This window comes from Saccopteryx bilineata, chromosome 4 (assembly GCF_036850765.1).
Source record: "Saccopteryx bilineata isolate mSacBil1 chromosome 4, mSacBil1_pri_phased_curated, whole genome shotgun sequence".
Taxonomy (NCBI): domain Eukaryota; kingdom Metazoa; phylum Chordata; class Mammalia; order Chiroptera; family Emballonuridae; genus Saccopteryx; species Saccopteryx bilineata.
The window spans coordinates 12,106,211-12,125,934 of record NC_089493.1 but is presented as its reverse complement, the minus strand read 5'-3'; the positions used below and the strand labels follow the sequence as shown (position 1 = coordinate 12,125,934).

The 19,724-nt window shown below is 41.4% G+C and overlaps 1 protein-coding gene across 2 annotated transcripts in view; it reads left to right on the top strand.

Moving 5' to 3' along the window:
- The window catches only part of CPSF2 (cleavage and polyadenylation specific factor 2), a 32,249-nt gene extending 18,595 nt beyond the window's left edge, over positions 1–13,654 (top strand). For both annotated transcript variants that reach the window (XM_066278405.1, XM_066278404.1), the window contains 7 exons: positions 3,638–3,738; positions 4,079–4,279; positions 6,824–6,976; positions 8,902–9,127; positions 10,214–10,513; positions 12,056–12,190; positions 12,560–13,654. In XM_066278405.1, the coding sequence (XP_066134502.1) occupies positions 3,638–3,738; positions 4,079–4,279; positions 6,824–6,976; positions 8,902–9,127; positions 10,214–10,513; positions 12,056–12,190; positions 12,560–12,652 (1,209 nt within the window). In that variant the 3' untranslated portion in view covers positions 12,653–13,654. The remainder of the gene's footprint in view (positions 1–3,637; positions 3,739–4,078; positions 4,280–6,823; positions 6,977–8,901; positions 9,128–10,213; positions 10,514–12,055; positions 12,191–12,559) is intronic.
- The last annotated feature ends 6,070 nt before the right edge of the window (positions 13,655–19,724 follow it).

Here is a 19,724-nt window from a genome sequence, read left to right as displayed (position 1 = left end):
ATGAACCTCACCACTTCTGCTTCCATCATCCCTCCAGCTTTGAGTCAGTGATCCCTTATTATGTAGCAAACACCGTCACCTCTCTTACCCTTCTTTCTGCTATTGTACTCCCCTGGAAAAGCCTTGACTCTAGTTAAACCATTTGCTTCGTTTGTGCCTTTCCCCAAGCAACTTGACGTTACCGGAGTCAACCACTCCACTGTGTGGACAAGTTTCCCGTCATATTCACGACCCCACATCTCAAGGGTACCTGACAATAGCACTCAATATTTTGTGACTTTTCCTCTTTGCACTTTCCAGTAAGGCCATTACATACCTTCTCAAAACTCCTCCAGCTCCATCTCAGAAGTCACCCACCATACCTGATCTCGTTTCAGACTTCACTGAGAGGTAGAAGTCAGACAATACCCTGTCTTCTCATCACTCAATAGCCTAACCTGTGTCTGCATCTTCATCGACTGCCTTGTCTCCTGCTACAGGAGCAAGATAATTAGTCAAATGGCCATTATGTCAGAAGATCAGTTTGCTAATTACCAATCCATGAAATCTATCCGTTTTCCAAAACTAGGGTCATTGGCTTAAAGTATATAGTATTCAATACTGAATGGGTTAATAACTGTCAGGTTGTGCAAAGTTTTAGGTGACGGCTTTTCACTTTGCCCTCCCATTTTAAGGAATGTTTCGTTTGTTAAAAGCTGAGTAGGAAAGGTTCTTATTAACTCTACTTAAATAACAGTAACTAAAGTCTGATATATAGTACATTCATTATAAATATAGAATCGTTGAGGAAGGATTCAAAGCAAGCACACCAAAGTAAAATACTGTCTTTTGTGTTATTTAATAGCCTAGAAATTCAAAGTTAAAAGAACTCAGAAATACTTAAAACAGTTTCATCAGATATGAAAGGCCGTATTCGAAAATATTAATTACTAGAAATTCAATTAAGGCAGATATGCCATTTGAGAAATTCATAAAAGAATATTAAAAGTGGTTTAAGTTGAAAAAATAGAAAATTACATTGGGAGCTGAAACCTGAAATGTTAGGTTTTTTATTTTTTCATAAGTAGTACTTTTGTTCAGGATTCCGTTTTCTCTCACCTTGTTAGGGATATTTCTTGTATAATTTTCCCTTTTCTGTCCTTAGCTATCACATTTTCCTTTATTTTGTTACATCTGAAACAGGTTTTATTTTTTATTTTTTTAATTAAGTGAGAGCAGGGAAGGCAGAGAGACAGACTTCTGCATTAGTCCCAACTGGGATCCATGTGTCAAGCTCCCTATGGTGAGATGCTCTGCCCATCTGGGGCATTGCTCCGTTGCTCAGCAATTAGCTATTTTTAGCACCTGAGGCTGAGGCCTTGGAGCCATCCTCAGTGCCTGGGGCCAACTCACTTGAATCAATCAAGCTATGGCTGGAGGAGGTGGGAAGGGAGACCAAGAGAGAGTGAGAGAGACAGAAGAGGGAGGGGAAGGGATGGAGAAGCAGATGGTTACTTCTCCTCTGTTCCCTGATGGGGAATCCAGCCGGGATATTCACATACCCGTTGAAGCTCTACCGCTGAGCCATGGCCTGAAGCAGGTTTTATTAACATCTCCTCCTGTACTCCCAAACGTGCTCTTCTCTGAGCCTTCCTCATCTCAGGGAATAGCAGCACTTTCCACATTGCTATGCAAGCCTAAAATCCAGAAATTTAAAACAATGTTCATTGTATATATATTGAAAAGTGTATATATTGTAAACATACAATGTAAATTTGTACAAATCAAACACACTTGTCTGGCCTGTCTCTAGATCAAGAAATAGAATATCCCCATACCCTAGATGCCCCCTCTGACCTTCCCGACCTCTTCCAAGGGTCACCACCATCCTGACTTCTAATGAACAGATTATTAAAATTTATTTTCATTTAAAAAATTTTTAACACCTGTTAATTACTTTAGCCACAAGTCCTATTGTTTTCACCTCCAGATCCATCCTAAATCTGTGTTTTCCCTGCTCTACCACCATCACCCTGGCCGAGCAGACAGTGTTGTCTGGTCTGGACAGTTGTTTCCTAACTGGCTTCTCTGTTTTCACTTTTATACTCTCTTAATCCACTCTCGTAGCATCAAAAGGCATCTCTTTCTCTGTCTCTCTTTTTCTTATGGTAAAAACCACATAACAAAATTGACTGTCTTAACCATTTCTAAGGGTTCAGCACAGTAGTGTTAGCTATATGCACATGGTTTTAAAGCAGATCTCTAGAACTTGTCATCTGGCAAAGCTCAAACGCTACCCATTGAACAACAGCTCCCAACGGCATCTGTTCACCATTTCACATCACTTCCTCACTGAAACCCTCCAGTGGTTTCCTTCTATTTGCATGAAATTCAAACTCCTCACTCAGACTGTCCCGATCTCATGTGCCCTGCTCCCTACCCGCCCTTTCTGACCTTACCTCACTCCACATGCTCAGCGTTCGGCTTTGCACATGCTCAGGATCTCTGCGCTGGGTGTTCCTTCTGCCCATATTGTTACTTCTCAGCTTTGTACTTGGCTGGCTCCTTGTCTTTCCAGTCTCAATTCAAAGACCACCTCTCCTTCCCTCTGTCCCCTCTCTCTCCCTCCCTCCTTTCTCTCTCTTTCTCTCCCTCCCTTCTTTCTCTCTCTCCCTTTTTCCCCCTCTCTTTAAAAGACAATAAATTAAAAAAAAATTTTTTTAAATGAAATGAGTCTAAGGCAATTCAGAGATCAAAAAGTTTTTGAGAACTACTAATTAAATCACTTTGTGTGGATAGATTTTAAATTGTGTCCAGGTTTTTACTGTTTTACAAACATTGCTGCAATAAGCTTTATTTTCCCACATTTGTGTGACTGTTTTAGTAGGATAAACTTCTAAAGTAGAAATGGTGTGTTAAATGATAAGCACATTTTTATTTTTAGATGTTGGCAACTTGCCTTCTAACATATGCATTAATTTTCCCACAACTAGTGGTGAAGGTACCCTTCCCCATATAGTACTTAGTGTTGCCAATCTTATAGATTAAAAAATGATGTTACATTTAAGATTTTTGCATTTCAAAAATAACCATTAGTGAAATTTGACATTTCTGCATGGCTGTTATGTTTCTTATTTTAGAAATTGCCTGTATTTTTTTTTGGTTTTTTTTCTGATGTGTTCATCATCTCTTTCTTAACTGGTTTGAAAGGGGTCTTAGGAAAAAGGGGTCTTAGCTTCAGTTAGTCATATAGTGCTGCAGATACTTTTTTCAGTTTCTTTTAATTTTAGGAAATTTAGAATGTTACAACAATTTTACTTTTTATGTTGCCATATTTATTCATGTTTTCATTTATGGCTTTGGGTTTTATGTCATATGTAGGCCTTACCTACACCAAATTATGAACATGCTTAGCTGTATTTTCTTTTCTTGATGGGTGATTTTAAACCAGTTTGATATAAATTAAAGCCATCCTAGAAACGTGAAAGCTCAGTTTCCTACTAACCTAACTAGGATCTGTAAGTGTGCGTGATGGACACGTGAATAATTTCCGGGGACTGTGGTGTGAAGAGGAGGAATCAGGCAGAGACAGACGTGTCTCACCCCACTGCCTTACCCCTCACATTGCTGTTTCCGTTCATCCGCTCTTTTCCTTTAGCTGAGGAAACGTGTAAAGCTTGAAGGGAAAGAACTTGAGGAATACTTGGAAAAGGAGAAGCTGAAGAAAGAAGCTGCTAAAAAACTTGAGCAGTCCAAAGAGTGAGTTCGTTTCAAACATTGTATAAGTTTATGTATGTAACTTGAGAACTTATTTCTAAGACAAAAAAGTTTAATTGAAAATATCTAACTTTTGTTTCGACGTCTTGACTTTCATTTCATCTTTCAGATGGTGCTAGAGTACCATATTTTTTCACTGCTAATATTAATAAGTATTTGTTAAATGGCAGTTAATGCTGTTCACAAAATATTAATCCAGTGATATTGATGATTATTGTATTGCCATCCAGTTAATATTCAGTATTCAATAATAATTTTATGAGCGTTAATTCAAAGTCTTTTGGGGACTCTGTGACCTTTATCTGTTCCACAATCTGCGCAGGGCAGACATCGATTCCAGTGATGAGAGTGACGTGGAGGAAGACATTGACCAGCCATCTGCTCACAAGACTAAGCACGACCTGATGATGAAAGGGGAAGGCAGTCGGAAAGGAAGCTTCTTCAAACAGGCCAAGAAGTCTTATCCTATGTTTCCTGCCCCAGAAGAAAGAATTAAGTGGGATGAATATGGAGAAATTATCAAGTATGTGAACAAAACCAGCTTTTTTGGCTTGCAGACTAGAGTGTCAAGTGTGCGGTCACTTGCGCTCAGTAAATCTGGTCTTTCTGGTCATCGTGTACCTTGTTACTGTTCGAGTACCTCAGCTTGAAAACACAGACTTAGAGTTTGGAACGTAAAAACAGAAAGGTAGAGGGACATGTCGGGAGTTGATATTAAAGGAAATCTGGTAGGTTTATTACTTAGGATCAAGACTTATTTCCCACCAAAAAAGAGAGAGAAAGGACATGTGCTGGAGAGGACACAGAACAGGAAGAACTTTGGGTGGGTGGGATTACGTTAAGTTTGGGAAGTGGGTTGGGTCTCAGATAGTGTTACACGTGCATTCTGCTTACGAGAGAAACATGAGGTGGCATGAATGGAACCATGGACAATCTAGAAAATCTACACCCACTAGTAGAAAAAGAACTGAAGTCACATATTCTCATCTCAGATGTGAAGAAAACTCTCCCATGTAAAGAGCCCTTAGGGTTCCTGCTGCTTCCCGGTGAATGGGAAGGCCTCGGCACAGTGCACGATGACGTCCCCGGCGCCTTCTCCCTCCGTGTCTGTTGTGCTTCTCTCCGCTTCTGCCGTGTCCGTGTGTGCGCCACTCTGGTGCGCACAGCCTTCCCAGAGCCCCCTCAGCTTTTCCGTGTGACTCCTTTCACGTGTTTCCCTCTTCCTTGTTCCACTTCCCGTCCCAGGCTTCCGGGCTGCTACACCTGGCCCTTCAAACTCCTGCAAACCTTTCCTGCTTCTCCTGCTACCCCAGCACGATAGGGCCCGCCCTGGACTGTCTTCGTCCTCCCAGATGCTGTCTGGAACCTACCATGCACTTAGGTCACTCTTGGGTTTAATTAGGAAAATTCCATGGTCTTCTCGGCCCCCGAAAGTAGGAGAGAGGAAAAACAACTGTCTATCTAAGCAGCATTGGTGAGTTTGCTTACCATTCCCCTTGCTTACTGGCCAGTCTGTTAGCAGATGGACCGTGCTCTTTACCCTTGATTTCCTTATCTGAAAACTGGAGGTAAGAATGAAATGGGGTTGTGTTTTTGAAGGACTTAGCATAGAGCCCGACTCTCAGTAAATGCACTTGAAGTGGTTGTGACTGCTGTTGTTATCGTATGGATTCCAGCTGGAGCCGCTGGACTTCAGGGAAAGGGAGCCACTGCTGCGGTCCCGGGATCGGCGGCAGGCGGGGCCTCTCAGGAGTGGACTTCAGGGAAAGGGGGCCACTGCTGCGGTCCCAGGATCAGCTGCAGGCGGGGGTTCTCAGGAGTGGACTTCAGGGAAAGGGAGCCACTGCTGCGGTCCCGGGATCGGCGGCAGGCTGGGGATCTCAGGAGTGGACTTCAGGGAAAGGGGGCCACTGCTGCGGTCCCGGGATCGGCGGCAGGCTGGGGTTCTCAGGAGTGGACTTCAGGGAAAGGACCCACTGCTGCGGTCCCGGGATCGGCGGCAGGCGGGGGATCTCAGGAGTGGACTTCAGGGAAAGGGAGCCACTGCTGCGGTCCCGGGATCGGCGGCAGGCTGGGGTTCTCAGGAGTGGACTTCAGGGAAAGGAGCCACTGCTGCCGTCCCGGGATCGGCGGCAGGCGGGGGATCTCAGGAGTGGACTTCAGCGAGAGGGAGCCACTGCTGCGGTCCCGGGATCAGCGGCAGGCGGGGCTTCTCAGGAGTGGGAGTGGGTTTGGGGCTGAGCGGAGGCAATCACGGGAGTTAGGGAAAACATTTTTATTTGTTTATTTACTTTAAGGATTTTATTTGTTCATATTAAAGAGAGGGGAGAGCAACAGAGGGGGGGGGAAGGGTTGGAGCATCAGCTTGTCGTAGTTGCTTTCTGTATGTGCCTTGACCAGGCAGCTGGGGTTTTGAACCAGCAACCTCAGCGCTCGGGTCGATGCTCTATCCACTGCACCACCACAGGGCAGGTTAGAGAAGACATTTTTAAAAGTTTGTTTTTTAATTTTAACATACAACTCTCTGATACCGGAAGTAAAATGGGAAGAGAGATGTGTTAACAGTTTTTTGAATAGGTAAAGATGAAGGCCTTTGAGGAAGCTAATGATTTTGTATCTCAGTATTCCTGTTAATGTGCAGATGGAGAGTTACCTGCTTTCTCTGAGCAGGGATGGGAGGACCAGGGGTCTGTGGAAATCAAAGGAGGCCTGAGATTGATAGGAACTGGGAGCTGGCAAGGGAGACCACAGCAACTGAGAAAGAAATGCAGGGCCAGATGGTAATGTGCTTACACTAACCGCTAAGATTTTCTAATGACCCGTCTAGGGCCTCTCTCTAGCCCACAGGGTGTGCTTTAAAGAACACTCCTTAATGGTCATGAAGAACATAATATATGCATTCACCTGATAATTGATACTATGAAGTTGCATTGGCTTTGGATCAAATATATATTTAAATCTTGAGATATGTTGAGAAGTCTAAAAATTATGCCATCCACTAGTTAGTTATATGTAACATAGTATTAGCTTGCTTGTTATTGTTTCTAATTAGAGACTTATTATTTAGACCAGAGGATTTCTTGGTGCCAGAACTTCAAGCTACTGAAGAAGAAAAAAACAAATTAGAATCTGGCTTGACAAATGGAGATGAACCCATGGATCAGGATTTATCTGATGTGCCTACTAAATGCGTTTCTATGACAGAATCTATTGAAATAAAGTAAGTGCTTCCATTGCATTTTGGAAAGACAGAATTTCAAACACTTGAATTACATAGTTTACATTGTTTTCAGAGTGAAATTTCTGAATATCTTCTAGTAAGTTTGCACTTTTAAAGTTTAATTATTGATTGGTTGATTGATTGATTTGAGAGAGCGAAGGAGAGAAACATCAATTTGTTGCTCCATTTATTTATGCATTCATTGGTTGATTCTTGAATGTGCCCGGACTGGGGATCGAACCCACAACCTCAGTGTATCGGGATGATGCTCTAACCAACTGAACTTCCTGGCCAGAGCTAAAATTTAATCCATTTTTCCATGTAAAGACTTGTGAAATATGGAGGTATATTTTCATTCATTAATTATATCTGAATGCCAAAGTAATTGAATTGGTGGAGAGAAGGGTGTTAAACATTAAATTGTACATTTTTTTTATAGAGACAGAGAGAGAGTCAGAGAGAGGGATAGACAGGAATGGAGAGATGAGAAACATCAATTATTAGTTTTTCGTTGCTCATTGCAACACCTTAGTTGTTCATTAGTTGCTTTCTCATATGAGCCTTGACTGCAAGCCTTCAGCAGACCAAATAACCCCTTGCTCGAGCCAGCGACCTTGGGCTCAAGCCAGTGATATTTTGCTCAAACCAGATGAGCCCACGCTCAAGCTCGCGACCTTAGGGTCTCGAACCTGGGTCCTCCACGTCCCAGTTTGATGCTCTATCCACTACGCCACTGCGCCACGGTCAGGCTAAATTGTACATTTATATAAAGAAACATTTTTTTTTGCCTTTTTAGTATGTCTAGTAGCAGGTGAAGGAAGGCTTACAATTCATAAGTTGAATTTTTCTAAGTGCTGTTTCATAAAATATACTCCTTGACTTAAACATCTCTAATACAGCCTAATGTATTAAGAATACTATAGTGATCTGAAGTAGTTAAGAAAACTTTTTTTTTAACCTGGTACAGTAAATCGTCATTTTGGAATTAAAAAAAAAACTCATTAGAGAGCAAAGTAGTTGATCTGTCCAGTGATATCATTTAGTGTATAATCTTGGGTGTAGCTAAGGTCTAAATAATGCATATAAAGAGTAACACACACAAAGTTCTCTCCAGAATGGCTATAACGGTTTATATTTTCACTAGCAGAACAGGGGACTTCCTTCCTCCCTGTTTCACACCAACATTTGTCATCCTCTGGCTCTTTAGTGTTTTCCGATCTAATAGGTGTAAAGTAATGTATAAGTACTGCTTAAATTTGCTTTCCTGTGATTATTTTGAGTTTGATTGTTTCTTCAAATGCTTGTTACCATTTTTGTTTTGTGTCAAGTCCGTTTCCTCTAGAGGTTGCTACCTTTTTGTTACTGGTTTGCAAGGGTTCATTGTGTGTCCTGGATGTTATCTCTGCTTGGTTTTAGACAATGCAAATAAAGACCATCTCCCATTCTGTTACTCATTTATGAGAGTTGTCTATGGTCTACTTTGTTCAACAACATCTTTAATTTTGATGTAAGGAAATAATAAAATATTTCCTAATATGTGTGTCCTTTCCTGTTCTTGATCACAAAGATAATTCTTACATTGTATTTTATGATCTAAAATTTCACTTTTTTTATTTTTATTTTTTATGGCTTCAACTCACCTGCTATTTTATGTAACATTATTAGGCCAGGACCCAGTTTTATTTTTCTCTATAGACTGAGCCATTTTTTTTTAGTAACACCTATTAAAGAATCTGTAATTCACCCTCAAAGTACATATTAATAATATAACACACGTGTGTTTATCAAAACCTCATTTTACATACCGTATACTTTTTAAAATATATACTGTGTATGTTTTTTCCTCATAATAAAAGCCATTAAAAACCTGGTTTCTGAATGAGCGTATTGGAAAAGTAAGACTGAACAGTCACATCTGATTACAGAGCCAGGGTTACGTACATAGACTACGAGGGACGCTCCGATGGAGATTCCATTAAGAAGATCATTAACCAGATGAAACCACGACAGCTGATCATTGTCCATGGCCCTCCAGAGGCCAGCCAGGACCTGGCGGAGTGTTGCCGTGCATTCGGCGGGAAAGATATTAAAGTGTACATGCCTAAGCTGCATGAAACGGTCGATGCCACAAGTGAGACTCACATCTACCAGGTAGGTATACGTGTGGGCATTGGAGCCACGGCACAGGAAGTACTTCCTGTTGCCCGTTAGGACAGGCGGATACATTAGCAGTGCAGTGGTCGGTGGACGGACGTGGTCTCTGCCCTGTCACATCTGAGTCTGGGGGCTTATCACAAGGAGATGCTATTTATCACACAGTTACACCTTTGATAGAGAAAGTAGAGGATGTTATGAGAGTAGAAAGAGGGAGACCCCAACCCAAATTTAGAGGTTACACAGGTTTCCCAGAGGAAGAGCTAGCTAAGTCGAATCCTAAGGGACGGGTGCTCAGAGTTGACTAAAGAACAGGAGAGCAAGGGGAGAGGGAGTGCTCCAGGCAGAGGGAACGCTTCCAGAATATACAAACGAGGGGAATGGTGTGTGTTCAAGAGCTCAGGAGTCTGACAGACATTCACACATGTCAGGGTTCTACTCAGAAAAAATGGAGACAGGCACAGAAAATAGGAGTAAAAGAGGTTGATTAACTTTTGTTTGGTAGTGGCGGATGGTGTCAGTGAGGACAGAAGTGATGTTGATATTTGTTTGGAAAAAATGAATTAAAATCACTGGGCAAAAAGTCATTCTTGGCAAAGCAAGAGGAAGCAGCATTCCAAGAATATGGTGGTGTGAAACTGCATGCTTTATTTAGAAAACTAAGCAACTCAGTACTCCCGCTACCCTCAAGTATTTGAGAATGACGTGTTAGTGGATTGCAGCACTGGCTATACATGAAAATCATCTGGGGGGCTTTGGGGAATTGGGGGTCTCAATTCTCTGGGCTCAGTCTCACTAGTTATATTAGAATCACTGCAGGTGTGGCCCTGGCACTGATAAATTAAAGAAAAAAAATGCATGTGATCCCAGTGTGCAGTCAGGGTAAGAACCTTTATTTTGGAAAGTCGAGGGGCCCGCTTACAGGTCATTAGGTCATTACCAATCATGGTGAAGATCAGATGAGTGAGAGATTTTGAAATTTTAATATACATTACCAGACTTTAAAAATGCTAATAATAGGTTATATTTAATTGTTAATTTATACTGTGGGTTTTATTTCTCCTCCTCCCCGTGAATGTCTAGGTGAGATTAAAAGACTCCCTTGTTAGCTCCCTTCAGTTTTGTAAGGCGAAGGATGCTGAACTGGCTTGGATAGACGGGGTCTTAGACATGCGAGTTTCCAAAGTGGACACGGGAGTTATCTTAGAGGAAGGGGAACTGAAGGATGATGGAGAAGACTCAGAAATGCAAGTGGACGCACCTTCAGATTCTAGCGTGATCGCACAGCAGAAGGCCATGAAAAGTCTGTTTGGAGATGATGAGAAAGAAATGGGTGAAGAAAGTGAGATCATTCCTACTTTGGAACCCTTGCCACCTAATGAGGTAAGAAAGCATGTGCTGCTTTTGTCTTTTCCTTAATTTGTCATCCTTGAATTTTCCTATTATACTTGTAACCATTTAAAGTATATCACATGGACACTGGCCAGTGGCTCAGTGGATAGAGCCCTGCATATGGACATCCCAGGTTTGGTTCCTGGTCAGGACACACAGGAGAAGTGACCATCTGCTTCTTGTCCCCCTTCTCCTCCTACTCTCCCCCTTCTCTTCCTCTTCTCTCCCACTTCCGCTTCCACAGCCAGTGGTTCAATTGGTTTGAGCGTGGCCCCAGGGCTGAGGATAGCTCCATTGGAGCCCATCAGCCTCAGGCACTAAAAATAGCTTGGTACTCAAGCATTGGCCCAAGATAGGATTGCTGGGTGGATCCTGGTCAGGGTGCATGCAAGAGTCTGCCTCACTATCTCTCCTCCTCTCACCTAAAAATAAATAAAATAAAATATGTCATATGTAGATGGATTTTGGAGCTTTTAAAAAAGATTACTAAAGGTGTGTGTGTGTGTGTGTATCCTATATGGATAGGGAGTAATAACAACTTAAAGGAAACCTTTAGCAGATTTTATAAACACCTAATTATTTTATGACTTGTGTTATTCAGTATGGATTTTTAAATATTAAGTTTGAAGATTGTGAGAGTCATCTTCCTGATTCTCATCAGGAGATTTACTGTTTTCTAAGAATGTCATACTCCTGAATTCCAGTCTTTTCTGTTGTCACTTGAGTTCAAATCACTTTTGGCTTTGATATAGTTAGAAATCTCTTATTTAGTATAGATGTAATTCTAAACTAATACTGACATGTTCTCAAGAGATATCTACTTAATTAGCAGAAGTTTTAGGGAATTAACTTACAGCAATTTAAAAACTATACTCTAAGAGTCCTACATACCTGTCAAGTGATGTCTTTAGCCCTTCTAAGCAGTGAGGAAGAGAGACACAGCAGCTGTCACTGGACGCCCTTCCAGTATGCTCTTGAACTTAGGAGAAGCTAGAACTGTTGATCTCTCTGTGCTAAAGCTCGTATTCTTCAAAGCAGTTTCAAAGCAGCAGCATTAGATTGAACCACTTGCCTTTCGGGTTCTAAAATCCGGAGCACTCCTGCATTTGCTCTGAGAGAGGAGGCAAGTGCAGCTGGGATCAGGAGAAAATTACTCTGTGAATTAAGCAAAGGACCTGAAGCAGGAAGAATCTCTGGCTCAGCCCTGCCTGCCGGCACTCTAGTTGACCTCCTTAGACAAGTGGGTGAGTGATGAGCACAACAGTACCAAGTGTCTCTGTTATTATGAGACATGACTAATACGCTTGATTGTGGAACATCCAGAAAACGGAAAGGACTTTGTAATGTTAAATAACAGGGTAAAATTGAGAACAAAACTTGGAAGGTGATATCCAGTCTTGAAATGATCAGTCAGAGGACTTCGGGAACAACAGAAAGTGTCCTAAAGATTATGTATTATTTTACTTTATTCAGTACAACTGTGTGTCTGGTACTCTGTTTGAAGCTGTTCTTTCCCCTTTAACCTGCTCTAAGGTTCCTGGACATCAGTCGGTTTTTATGAACGAACCGAGACTCTCAGACTTCAAACAAGTTCTTTTACGGGAGGGGATCCAAGCCGAGTTTGTGGGAGGTGTCCTTGTGTGCAACAATCAAGTTGCAGTCCGTAGAGTAAGTGTGTGTTTACTTGAACAAATGCTGCTGATGTTTTGTCATTTTTAATTTTATAATTCTTGGTTGGTAATTTTACAAAACTGGAAATCAGTAATTTATTTTCATAACGATGACCTTGACGGCTTTTAAAGTTGACTCGCAAAAGACTTGATATGTAATTTTATTGTACATTTTAATTTGAAGTCTCTGACATTTATATGTCTGCAAAATTCATGACATGAATAATATACCCATATTCTGTGAATCCGAGCAACCCATTTCCTGTTCAATCATCAAGTAATCTAGTTAACATATTTTGGTTATTATGTCTGTGTATTAATGCACTGATAATGTACTAAAGAACTATTTTTTTCACTTGGTTTCTAGACGGAAACTGGACGCATTGGATTAGAAGGCTGCCTTTGTCAAGATTTTTATAGGATAAGAGACCTTTTATATGAACAGTATGCCATTGTGTAAAGGACATCATGTCAAGAAGTATCTATTTGACCTTTATCAGAAAAGGGATTCTTAATCTAAGCTTTTGCGCTTTTCCTTGGTAATATACAAAAAGAATCTGCCAGGACACTTAACATGCATTAGGTTTTTTAAAATGTAAATAGAGACCATTTTGCTAATGCTCAAATCAGCACTCTGACTTTGGGCTTTGAGAGATGGAACCCTGACCCACGTGCGCCTGAGAGGGGGAGGGACTGCGACCCTCTCACACCCCATTCCAGAAGGGCTTTCACTGGAATAAAACAATGCAACCTGGCAAACCAGCTCATGGCCTTAGAGAAAAACGTATTTGCTTGAATTCTTGCAAACTGTTTCTTACATTTTCTGGAATGCAAAGTGAGAATTATTTAGAAAAGATGTGCTATTAGAAAACAAAAACTGCCTGGCCTGTGGTGGCGCAGTGGATAAAGCGTCAACCTGGAAATGCTGAGGTTGCCGGTTCAAAACCCTGGGCTTGCCTGGTCAGGGCACATATGGAAGTTGATGCTTCCTGCTCCCTCTCTCCCCCCTCTCTATAATGAATAAATAAAAAAATCTTAAAAAAAATAAAATTAAAGAAAAAAAAACCTGATAGAAGTGTTTTGAGGCCTACCTAAAAAAACTGAAAGCCGAGAGTACGGGCTCTCCCCCTTCTGTTCACTGTAACATGCAGTGTCTCTGGGCAGCGTTGATCCCCAGACCTGTTTCCCAGACTCGCTCCAGTGTGAGCTTGTGCATGTCTGGTTCAGAAAACAGTTTTTATTTCTCCTATTTCTTATTTTATTAAGATTTTGTTGTTGTTGCTCAATTTGAATTATAACACCATAATTTGAATACACATAATCCAAAAGAACGCCTCTATATATGTGATACCATCTTAAGGATTCTGCATGCGCTGTAGACGCCTTTAAACGACCAGCTCAGTTACTGTATTCGAAACTGTTGAGTGCCCTGTTTCCAAGGAAATAAATTTGACCTCACATATTTATAAGGTAACACTATAACTGAATTACAAGGTGTAAATGTTTTCATCTCTTAGGCTTGCTTTCTCCTAAATTTGCCCAAGGCGTGGTTGGATTATATACACACTACTACAAAAATAATGTTGACGTTGCATAAGGTCATTCTTTCTCTATTCACACCTTTCTTGGGGCTGGCAGCCCTAATCTAGTATGAACCACTTGCGTTTAAGAGTAAAATCTGAATACATGCAAATTTCCCTCAAACTTAAAAATGAAAATCATCTCACCCTATTGTAATCTGTTGATGCTTTTTTAGCGTGTAGCTTAAGAGGCTTGTTTCACACGTGTTTAAGCCCTCCTCTTTACACTTAGCATTTTAGAAGGATCGGTCTTCTTATTTAATTTATATGGAACTATGTATAGTACCCCCAGTGATAATCAGACTAGAATTAATTCCACTCTGTTTCAGATGCTTACAAAGCTTTTTCCTGAGGCTTGTAGTGCTGATGCAAAGTTTAGACTTCTGATAATGGAAACCAGATACACAAAACGACAAGAAGAGTAGCTTTCCTTTGCAGAGCTCTGAAAAAATTTACTGAAAGTCCTATTACTGAATAGAGTAAGCCTAAAATTCAATTTATTTTCCAGGGGAAAGAAAGTCAGCACTTGTTTCATGGTTTAAAGAATTTGGTTACACATATTATAGTGCAGTACTGATACTGAAAATTTGTTTCTTGCCTAACCTTTTTATTGTCCCAGGAATAGGAATTAAATTTTAAATTACTGCTTGAAGATGGCTGTGTTAACTAATGTCATTGCAGGAACAATATTTTTACCTGTTTCTAGATGACACTATTCTAAAACTTCTAAAATGAAGACATTTGTTTAGCCTCAGTTTAAAAAAATAATTTTTAAAAGGACTATGAGATAAATTGTGAACTCTAGGGAATTTTTAGGTCTTTACTATTTGGAAGCAAAATAAATCAGCCAATACCTATATTAGGCTAAAATTTATTTTTTGTAGTATTTGTTGCAGTGGGATTATAAATGTCAAATATCATTGCAGACTTAAATATTTTTATGAACCAGTAGGTGGCCTTAAGCAGAAGTAAGGAAATCAGTTTTCTAGGGGCCATTTGCTTTCTAAAAAATACTGAGATATCACATACCATAAAATTCACTCCTTTAAAGTGTACAGTTGACTGGTTTGGAGTATGTTGACAGAGTTGCACACCGTTACCACTGTCTGATTCCAGATGTTCCTCACCCCAGGAAGGAGCTGCGTCCCCCCCGGCAGGCGGTCCCCATTCTCCCTGCTCCCCAGCCGCAGGCCACTGGCCATTTCTTCTCAGTCCCTAAGAATTTGCCTGGTCTGAATGTTTCAGAAAAGTGGAATCATAGAATCTGTGGCCTTCGTGTCTGACTTCTTTCAGTTAGCATGTTTTCAAGATTTGTCAGTGTGGTAGCGTGCCTCTGGGGATCCCTTTTATGCGAGAACAACCTTCTAGGGCAGGGGTCCCCAAACTTTTTACACAGGGAGCCAGTTCACTGTCCCTCAGACCGTTGGAGGGCCGGACTATAAAAAAAACTATGAACAAATCCCTATGCACACTGCACATAACTTATTTTAAAGTAAAAAAACAAAACGGGAACAAATACAATATTTAAAATAAAGAACAAGTAAATTTAAATGAACAAACTGACCAGTATTTCAATGGGAACTATGCTCCTCTCACTGACCACCAATGAAAGAGGTGCCCCTTCCGGAAGTGCGGCAAGGGCTGGATAAATGGCCTCAGGGGGCTGCATGCGGCCCGCGGGCCGTAGTTTGGGGACCCCTGTTCTAGGGTGTGGATAGGCCACAGTTCGTTTATCCGGTCATCAGTTGATGGACATTTGGGTTCTTTGCACTTTTTGGCTATTGTGAATAATGCTATGCTGCTGTGAACATCCATGTACAAGTTTTTTGTATGGGTATGTTTTAAGTTTTCTTGGGTGTATACTGTCAAAGAGGAGAGCTGCTGGGTCATACGGTAACTGTTTAACCTTTTGAGAAACATCCAGACTTCTACAGAGTGCTGTCCCGTTTTATACCCCTCCAGCAGTGGAGGATGACCATTCCAGTTTTCCACGTCCTCAGCAACACTTGCCGCCACCGTCTTTTTTATTCTATCAGTCCTCGTGTGTGTGCGACCGCATCTCCTGGTTCTGACTCGCATTTCCCCCGTGACTGATGATGGAGACCGTCGTTTCTGTACTTGCTGGCCATTTGGATATCGTTTTTGGAGAAATGGCTGTTCAGATCCTTTGCCTATTTTTTAACTGGGTTTTTATCTTCTTGTTGAATTATGAGTTTCTTATATAGTCTGGATACTATGAGATACGTGATTTGCAAATATTTTCTCCCATTCTGTGTGTTTGTCTACTTTCTTGATAGTGTCGTTTGAAGCATAAAAGTTTTTGATTTTGATTAAGCCTAATCTCTTTTTTCCCCCTTCGGTTCCATTTGCTATTGATGTCATTTCTTAGAAACCATTCCTTCATCCAGGGTCACAAAGATTCCTGTTTTTGTTTTTTCCTAAGAGTCTTATAGTTTTAGCTCTTATATTTAAGTCTGATCCATTTTGAGTTTATTTTTATATGTGGTGCGAGGTAGGGTCCAGTTTATTCTTTTGCATGCAGATATCTAGTCCCAGTATCATTTGTTGGAAAAAACCTATTTCATCAAATTTTCTTTGCTGCCTTTGTTGAAAATCTGTGGCCCATAAATGTATGTGTTTGTTCTTAAATAGACTCTAAATTCTATTTTATGAATCCTATCCAGCACCACATTATCTTGATTCCTGCAGCTTTAAGTTCTGAAATTGGCAAGTGTGAGTCCTCCAACTTTGTTCCCTTTCAAGATTGTTTGGACTATTCTGGCTTCCCTGCATTTCCATACGAATTTTAGATCAGCTAATGAATTTCTGGGGAAAAAAAAAAGACATAGGGGGGAAAGTGGTTGAAGTTTATGGCTTGAAATCTCACAATGTTGTGGCTGAGAGGGACTAGACAATTTCTGTAGTTTAACACTATTTTAGTATTGAATGAAGGGGCCTAGGGAAGAGAAGGGATTTGTTGGAGAGCCAAATAGCTGGTGAGAGAATTGAAACTGGAACCTAGCCTTACAGAGCCCTTCATTCAACACTAAATGAGTGAATCTAGGATCCTTGCAGAGTTCGGTCACTCAGTACTAAATGAATGAATCTAGGATCCTTACAGAGCCCATTCATTCAGCACTAAATGAGTGAATCTAGGATCCTTGCAGAGTTCGGTCACTCAGTACTAAAACAGGTGTGTTGAACTAGGTGAGCTCTACAGTCCCACTCACCCATAACATTTCCAGCTATAAAGTTCAACTACTTTTTCTGCCCTGCTCTTTTCCGCGCCTTAGTTTACGTTCACGTTGCTTAGGAATGACGTGCTCAGTTCACCTTGTCTAAGAGTGGCACCTGGCAAACCTTTGCCTAGGACAGTAGCATGCTGAGAGAAAGCGATTGATGTTCCTTCTAGATCACGGGTCCCCAAACTTTTTATACAGGGGACCAGTTCACTGTCCCTCAGACCGTTGGAGGGCCAGACTATAAAAAAACTATGAACAAATCCCTATGCACACTGCACATATCTTTTTTTTTTTTTTTTTTTTTTTTTTACAGAGGCAGAGATAGAGATAGACAGGGACAGACAGACAGGAACAGAGAGAGATGAGAAGCATCAATCATCAGTTTCTCGTTGCGCATTGCGACTTCTTAGTTGTTCATTGATTGCTTTCTCACATGTGCCTTGACCGTGGGCCTTCAGCAGACCGAGTAACCCCTTGCTGGAGCCAGCGACCTTGGGTCCAAGCTGGCGAGCTCTTTGCTCAAGCCAGATGAGCCCGCGCGCGACCTCGGAGTCTCGAACCTGGGTCCTTCCGCATCCCAGTCCGACGCTCTATCCACTCTGCCACCGCCTGGTCAGGCACACTGCACATATCTTATTTTAAAGTAAAAACAAAACAAAACAGGAACAAATACAATATTTAAAATAAAGAACAAGTAAATTTAAATCAACAAACTGACCAGTATTTCAATGGGAACTATGGGCCTACTTTTGGCTAATGAGATAGTCAATGTCCAGTTCCATATTTGTCACTGCTAGCAGTAACAAGTGATATGCGCTTCCGGAGCCGTGAGGCGTGCGTTCAGCATCACCGGAAGTAGTACTGTATGTGAGCAACACTAGGCTTTGCGGCGCTGCCATATACAGTACTCCAGCATCCGCATCCTGTGCTCCTCTCACTGACCACCAATGAAAGAGGTGCCCTTTCCAGAAGTGCGGCAGGGTTCAGATAAATGGCCTCAGGGGGCCACAGTTTGGGGACCCCTGTTCTAGATGGTGGCCAGTAAGGGGGGAGGGAAAGGGCAAATGTCACCCTTTTTTTGGTTGTACACTTCTGGAGTTTTATCAGAAGATTGTCTTTAAATATTGATGAACTGATTACCACTTAAGTCAAAGGATGTAAATAGGGGTTGTAATTTGGTGATTGAGAGGTTGGTTATTGGTTGGCTGGTTTTGGTGGCAGAGGTCCCCTTTTATACCCACCATTGGATCACTGCAGAGTGAATGTATATATAATGGAAGATGCAGTGGAACTAGAGAAGGAGCATTCAGATCTGCCTACCTGGGTGAGCATCGAGGAAAGGTTTACTCCTTTCTTTGGGTTTTCTCTCACTTTAACCACCTCATTTGTGTTTATGAGAAAATGCCAAAAAGTACTAAAATAAGCAAAAAAAACCCAGAACGTGGCTGGAATTGAGGGTACCATTGCTTCTCTCTCCTCTTCTCCTCCCCACCATCACACACACGTGCACACACAGTTCTATTTTATGGCTTCTTCATTTTGTTACAAGGCCTGTTTCATTTTAGGTCTTGACGTCAAAATGTGATTTCAAGGCACAAAACGAGTTTGGAGAGTTTTGCATCTCTCGGCACTATGGTCGAAGAGAACCAAAAGTGTTATGTGCTGCTTCTGTGAAACGTTAGTGGGTTCCATGGATTCCACTGAGATCCTGAGCGATGATCACAAGTGGAGGACACGCAAGGTGCGTGAGGACGTCCTGCATTGTTTCTGGGTTCTTTCTCGTGTTCAAATCCAATTTATCATGTGTTTCTGTTTTCTCCTGGAGCAATTGTTATACTTTTAATAAAGGTACTACTAAATTGTATATTCGAAACTAGTGAAGTCCTTCAAACACATCTCTGTGGGAAGTGCTACTCCGGTCCACGTTTCATTTCTTATCACATTCATCTACCAAGCATATGAGAAATGTCAATTCTAAAAAGCATTGTGGCATCGTGGTCTTGGTCCAACATGACATGACCACTTGATTCTAAATGATAAAAAAAGATTAAAGATTAAAAACCCCTTTTCTACAGACAGCCTTTTTTTTATTTTTTTATTTATTTATTTTTTTTACAGAGACAGAGTTAGAGGGATAGATAGGGACAGACAGCAGACAGGAACGGAGAGAGATGAGAAACATCAATCATCAGTTTTTCCTTGTGACACCTTAGTTGTTAATTGATTGCTTTCTCATATGTGCCTTGACCATGGACCTTCAGCAGACTGAGTAACCCCTTGCTCGAGCCAGTGACCTTGGGTCCAAGCTGGTGAGCTTTGCTCAAACCAGGTGAGCCCGTGCTCAAACCAGGTGACCTCAGGGTCTCGAACCTGGGTCCTCCGCATCCCAGTTCGACGCTCTATCCACTGCGCCACCGCCTGGTCAGGCTACAGACAGACATTTGTTGACATTTTGGAAGAGTGCTGGCTGGTTACTTTGTAGAATGACCCCTACTCTGGGTTTGTCTGATATTTTCTCGTGATTAGATTCAGGTTATAAGTTTTTGACAAATCCCACAGAAGTGCTGCTGTGCTCTTCTCCGTCCACCTGGAGGCACAGGTCAGCTTTCCCCAGTCCTGGTGAGTTCATTGTTGACAGTGGGTTATGTCTGCAAGGTTTCTCACTGGGGAGTTAAAAGTACTTTGTATTAATGAGCTACTGTGAGACTGT